At 42.1% G+C, this 6,620-nt stretch overlaps 1 protein-coding gene across 1 annotated transcript in view; it reads right to left on the bottom strand.

Annotated features, from left to right (window-relative positions):
- Positions 1-218: 218 nt before the first annotated feature.
- Positions 219-6,620, bottom strand: part of LOC107667844 (leucine-rich repeat-containing protein 4B-like) — a 37,780-nt gene continuing 31,378 nt past the window's right edge. Inside the window, exons 3-4 of the mRNA XM_016459563.1 lie at positions 3,956-4,455; positions 219-2,293 (exon numbers count right to left, since the gene is read on the bottom strand). Of these exons, the coding sequence (XP_016315049.1) occupies positions 338-2,293; positions 3,956-4,201 (2,202 nt within the window). The 5' untranslated portion in view covers positions 4,202-4,455 and the 3' untranslated portion in view covers positions 219-337. The remainder of the gene's footprint in view (positions 2,294-3,955; positions 4,456-6,620) is intronic.

The following is a 6,620-nucleotide window of genomic DNA, read 5'->3' as shown; positions in this document are numbered from 1 at the left end:
GCTGATGTCTGATGATCCCCTTCATACGTGCGGATCAGAGTAATGTAAAGACTGTGATATTAAACTGCTGAGTGGTTGCCTGACTTCCATCTAGAAATTCCCCCACTCTTTGCCAGTGTATGTACTTGGTAGTGATTTCACAGCTGTATCTTGTATTTTTGTTTAGGTAATATTTCATTCAATGCTGGGTCTGACTTTCTCATTACTCTTGAGAACATACCCATAGGGGCTGAACAGCCAATACCCTTCATCTGTTTCTGTCTCCCTGATACTGTTTCTCCATCTTTTATCTGTACATTTACCTTTCTCCCTCTCTCCCTTACTCTCTTTCTCAAATTCAGATCTGGGTTTCTTGGACATTCTCCTTGGAGCCGCTCTTGAAAAGCAACGGCTCAATCTGTGGGTTCTGCCCTTTACCCATCAGGCCTTTCAGTGACCCGTGGATGCCAAGGGTCGGCAGAGGCATTGAAGAAGGCATGGAGCATGATGTACTACTTGCAGAGACTGGCACCTGCGTGTAAGAGATTGGGGTAGTCTGGGCCTGGGAGCAGGGCGAAGGGTTGTTGTTATTGTTTAGGCCTCCACCTGAGCCTCCGCCAAGGCCCAGACCCATCATGTTATTGTTGAAGTGATGGGCCTTGTAGTAATGGTTGAGATGCTCAGCTCGTGCAAGGTTCGGGAGGTTGACGATTTCAGGGTGGTGCAGACGCAAACTCTGTCCGCCTCCGCCGGACCCTCCTTGCGGTACTGTGGATCCTCCTGAGATGCCGCTGCCACGGATGCCCGTTCCCGGTCCAATCTCATCTTCGACATTAATGATCTCAATGGCTCGTGCCGGCCCAAGGTGTTTGTGCAACTGATGCTGCTTCCTCAGCTTGTAGAACACCACCAGCATGACGGCAGCCATGAAGGTAATGGCCACGAAGCAACCAATGATGATCTTGGTGGTCTTCATCACATCATCTAGTCCAGAGGGATAGCTGGGCTCAGAAATGGGGACAGTGAAAGTGGGTTTGGTTGCTCGAGGAGAAGACGATGAGCCAAGGATTGAGAGAGAAGAGGCAGTAGTTGGGACTTCATGCCAGAGGTGCCCAGAAGGTGTAGGCCCGGGAATATGGATGAAGGTCTCGTTGAAGACACGCAATGCAGAATCTTCATCTCCCGTAGACTCCACAGTTTCTACAGTGACTGTGGTGAAGTAGGTGTAGTTGACACTGACGTCTGCTGCTGTCACATTCAGGACAGCAGTTGCCGTTGTGTTCCCAGCTGAGTTGGTCACAATGCAGGTGTATTGGCCAGTGTCACGCAGAGTTACATTGGTGAAATTCAGTGTGCCATCATGCAGAACGGAAATACTGACCCTATAGGAGCCATGGGTCATTAGGGTGCCATTCGGTGTGACCCAGTTCACAGAGGTCATGGAGGTACTGGTGCGACACTTGAGCTCAGCAGCCATGCCCTCGGTCACATTGAGGTCAGTGGGCGGCTCCACAATGACAGGGGCATAGCAGGTGAAATGGCTCTGGTCTAGCTCTCCTATGTACTTTCCCTTAAGGTAGGGTGGTGCGTGGCACCGCGCACAGCAAGTTGTGTTGCTCGGCACAGTTTCTTTCAGCCACCAGCTTAGCCAAAGCACATCGCAGTTGCACACCCATGGGTTGTGATTGAGGTGCACTCGTTCCAGCTTCTGCAGAGGTGTGAAAAGGTCATGGGGCAAAGAGTGCAGGGAATTGTGGGATAGGTTAAGCTCCTCTAGGTTCTTGAGATCATCGAAAGCATTGCGCTCGATGACCGACATCTGAGAGTGCATGAGCCATAGTTTGCGCAAAGATTCCAGGCCTTGGAAGGATCCGGGTCTGATGATTTCCAGACGGTTCCCAGACAACTCTAGTTCCTCCAGACGCACCAGGGGAGTCAAGTTAGGGATGTCCTTTAGGCCACACATACCCAAGTTTAGGTAGCGCAGGTTGATGAGTCCGACAAAGGCTGCATCAGATATATAATCCAGTTTCTTGAGTTCGCCTAGGTCAAGACGCCGCAGCGAGGGGACGCGGTGAAAGGCGTAGCCTGGTAAAGTCTCAATGGGATTGTTTCGTAACCACAGTTCCCGCAGCTTGCTGAGGTACTCAAAAGCTTGCGATGGCACCAGCGTGAGGCGGTTGTCGAACAGTTCCAGAGTATTGAGGTTTGGGAGGCCATTGAAAGCACCCACCTCTATCTGACGAATCTGGTTCTTGGAGAGCTGGAGGATCTCCAGATGCCGCAAATGTTTGAATGTGTCTGATTTTATCACCTAAGTGAGAAAATTACAGGTACAAGTTTAGGATTAAAGTTGTGTGTGATCTATTTGTTCCTGTGAAGGATGTACATGATAGAAAATATAAAGTCATAGACAAAGAAAGTACATTCATTACTGATTGTTGTGCTTTACAGAAAAGTTGTTCTGCAAGTTGCTATCAGTCACTCTTATGAAGAAAAACACATTAAAGGAATAGCTCACCCAAAAATAAAAATTGTGTCACTGTTTACTCAACCTCATGTTGTTCCAAAACTGTATGCTGTTATTTTTAATCAGTGAAACACAAAAGGGGAATTTTTGAAGAATATTCAAGCAGTTTTTTCTTTCAGGTCATAGTGACCATTTCTTTTCCATCTCAAAGAAAACAACAACATAAAGTCACTTTCAAATTATTCCATATGACAGCTCTGTGCAAGGAACAGAATAAAAGTTGCTGTTCACAGCAACTCTTACCCTCCGCTGTAGCACTCAAATGTAGTTCGACACATTTGAACTGGCATTTGAACCACGTTCAGTTCTGACACACACAAACGAATGCTGTTTAGTGTCCATGTTAAACCTGGCACGGGGCATTGGACCACTTTAGAGAGGAAAATATAAGTGAATAATGAATTAAAAACATTACGTCTGTTCTCACACACCATTATCATATGGCTTTAAAACAGCAGACGGAATACTACTTTTATTGTGTGTCTGTTTGTTTTTGTATCCTAACATAAATTGTTATCTGAAAGGAAAAGGATTTCTCAAAAAGCTATCATTTTCCACAGAACAGCATACAGGTTTTAAGTGGCATGAAGATGAGTAAATAATGACACAATGTTCATGTTTGAGTGAACTGTGCCTTCAAAACCCAATACAAAAATGCCCCATATAAATGGCTTGCAACTGTACATCTCAGTAATGGTGGAAACAATCATAATATTAGAATGTGCTAAAACCTGATGAAAAACTAAATGAAAAGACTAGAGAATATTCACACATCCTAAATGCTGTGGGTTCTAAAACAATTTGTCTCTGTGCATCGGATGTAGCCAGAACTGCTTTTCTTGGGCAGCGAGAAGCTTCCTCCTGGCCTACTGCCACAATCCCCTCTGTATATAGAGCAGGGGAGGGGAGGAGGGTGTTAAACACACTGGGTTGGGGGTGTTGAAGAGGAGGGTGGAATCTGTCAGAGCTGCACTCTTGTGGTAAAATGCTATGGGAGAGAAAGAAGCCAAAGAATCTAGGATGCCTTCAGGTATTAAAACATTTTTAGATTTTTAATAATTTCAAGTGGGGCTCGAGGACACAACAAACCAAATAAGAATTTTTATGCTTAAATGGAGGCTTGATGAAAAGCATTATTATTATTATTCATTTTTAATAGGCTTGTTTTTGGTTAACACTTTCACTGTCGGGGTGAGCAGTGTGTTTGCTGTTATCTTTATCATTTTAAGAATAAATCTAAACCTTCACACTCAAAGTAGGTCATATTAACACCTGACTTCACACTTAAACCTCAATATTTGAGCAAGGCTGAGCCATTTGTGCTAACACAACTCAGTGTTAAAGCAACATTAGCGAAACTGACACTCAATAAATCTAAGAAACAAACAAACATAAACATCCTCTCCCAAAGCCTGATGGGAAAAGACCGGTGTAGTCAGAATTTACCTGTATTGAGTTCTCCTGTAAGTTGAGGTATCGTGTGTTGTTTGATATACTGTCGGGCACCTCTTCTAAGTTTCGTCTTGTACAGATCACTCGACTAGCTTGATTAGAACAACTGCACGGCACGGGACAGGTGGAGGCGGCTCCGACTGCCTCTTGACCTGGGAGGATGAGCCACAACAGCAGCTGAACCAATAAGAGGAGGAGGGGGGAGGGACTAGGAAGGCTGGTCACCGTGGTGATGCGCATGGCAACTGGGTCATGACCCTTCCTGTGTTCGAAAGAGGATGGTAGGCTGGTTCCAATGTCTCTTGAATACTGTCTCTTTTAACAGTTGTAGATTCCTTCCGCAATGGATGTCACTTCTGCATTTTTCAGTGGAAATATTCAGTCTCCTTGGTTGGTGGCGTGTTTTGTCCTTGTTTATTTTTTCATACAGATATGTCTTTGCCTTAACAGGTCCTCCTATTTGACAGGCCTCTTTGTGATGAATGCATGTTTTACTGCAAAAGAGAAACAAAGAAGAAAGCCATGTTTTGCTACTCTTATAGATTCAAATATTTCAGGTACATATAAAGCTAAAATGCCACACAATAGTTACTTGCAATCAAATGAATGTTTAAGGAAAATTAATGCATCAAGTTAAAAAGTTAAAAATAGTTTTTAGGGATGCAAAGTCTAATGATGTTACATATGTAGTCTCTCGCCTGGAAAACTCATACTGTACACTGATAATGCACCCAGATTCTTGTCTCTCTGTGCATGTTAATGATCCTCTTTATAGGTATTCATGTGCTATATGACCAACATACATCTAAAACAACATCCTAGACTTCAAATTGACTGCTGTACGCAAGCTCCAAAATCAGCTTTCAGCCACACACTGGCCAATGGCAGGTTAATGAAGAAAAATTACAAGCTAAATATTTCATACCAGCCATGCAAGCGTATTTTTCTACATTTTTAATAAAAATACTTTTGTTCATATGACAATTTTTGTTTGTTTTTTGATGGGTATCACTTGCAGCATCATATGGGAAATGAGAGTCTTCTCCCATTAAAACTGCATCTGTCATTAAGACAGTGAGACTCGTTGTAATTTTGTTCCTCATTTACATTTGGGAAGCATAATGTCTTGCCACATGGAGTTCGGCAGAAAATAACCTTTATCCTAGGTATCGTTTTCTAATCGTTTTTAGTAGATTATAGTTGATTTTTAATCAAATGTCACAACACAATCTTCCATCATGACTTTAAATGATTCAGTTTGAATAATTTTGCCACTTACATTAGTGATGATCAGACTAGCCTTCTTTAAATTTAAACCATGTATTATGTTGCTAGAGAGTAACAAACATTTTCGTAAATGCCACAATCACATTTTACTCGTATTTGGCGAGTGTTAATTCTGGATTCTGGCTTTACGCAATACACAAAACAGAGCTACATTTATTCACCTTCACCAGATTTGTGTGCTTAGCTCCCTTGTGCTTTTCTACAATAATACTGCATGTGTGAACTATGGTACTAATCTTTATGGCCATACTCGGCCATAGACTTGAGGCCCTTGGGGTCTTGGAGCAGTATTAACTGGTGCAATGTGCTTCGGCTGATGGATGGCTAATTCAACCTGAACCCCATGCAAGGGGCTTAGCTCTTAGGTTATTTAGACTCCAGTAACCTTATATAAGGGTATCCAATGAGACACGGGCCATTACTAATGATGATGGCCCTAATTATCATACTCTGACATGCATGTTAATTTAACACAGGATTTTACACTTCGGCTCAGTGAAAAATAAGAGGAAGAGAGACAGGAGATAGAGAGAGAGAGCAGGGCAGAAGGCAGAAGGATGGAGAGATTATTAAACTGATAGATGACTGTACAGCTGCAGGGATAGAAAAGAATCATCAACACTAATAGATGAATACTTAGACAGATAGAGAGAGAGAGAGAGATCCAAGTGAAATGTGAACGAGAGACAGACAGTAAGGAACAGATATAGAGAAAGGGTAATGTTAAGAGGATGAGATAGAGGGTGAGGAAAGAGAGGAGAGGGAGAAACATTAATATTAATAATTTCTCCAAGAGAGAGATGAATGAGGAAGGCTTAATAGAAAGGGATGAATATGAAACAGACAGAGAGATAGAAGGAGAACGACAACATAGGTGCATCAAAAACAACAAGTGCACAAGAAAGATGGGAGAGATGCAGGGAAGACAACACAAGAGAATGAATATAAAACAGGTAGTGATAGAGAGAAAAGAGATAACTGAACTGATGTGTGTTTGTGTGTGTGTGTGTGTGTGTGTGTAAATAAAATTAGTTTGAACAATGACAATACAAACACACACATACAAGCATGTCTGTAAACACATGGGGTCTCGTTCACTAATAATAATCGCATACAAGTATACTACTTATGTGCACTGGAAAGGTTATCAGACAAAATTTCTTCCAGACAAAGTGTGCATGCAAATAAATTTGTGTTATTACATGTTATTTTTTTTGTTAATTTTTAAAGGTCACATTAAACTTTAAAAACTAGAAATTACTTCAGACCCTGCAAAATACAGGTGCAGCTCAATAAATTAGAATGTCATGGAAAAGTTCATTTATTTCAGTAATTCAACTCAAATTGTGAAACTCGTGTATTAAATAAATTC

The sequence above is a fragment of the Sinocyclocheilus anshuiensis genome, unplaced genomic scaffold (assembly GCF_001515605.1).
Source record: "Sinocyclocheilus anshuiensis isolate Anshui unplaced genomic scaffold, SAMN03320099.WGS_v1.1 scaffold2669, whole genome shotgun sequence".
NCBI classification, from domain to species: domain Eukaryota; kingdom Metazoa; phylum Chordata; class Actinopteri; order Cypriniformes; family Cyprinidae; genus Sinocyclocheilus; species Sinocyclocheilus anshuiensis.
The sequence above is the reverse complement of the archived record's forward strand: the minus strand, read 5'-3'. Positions and strand labels throughout refer to the sequence as shown.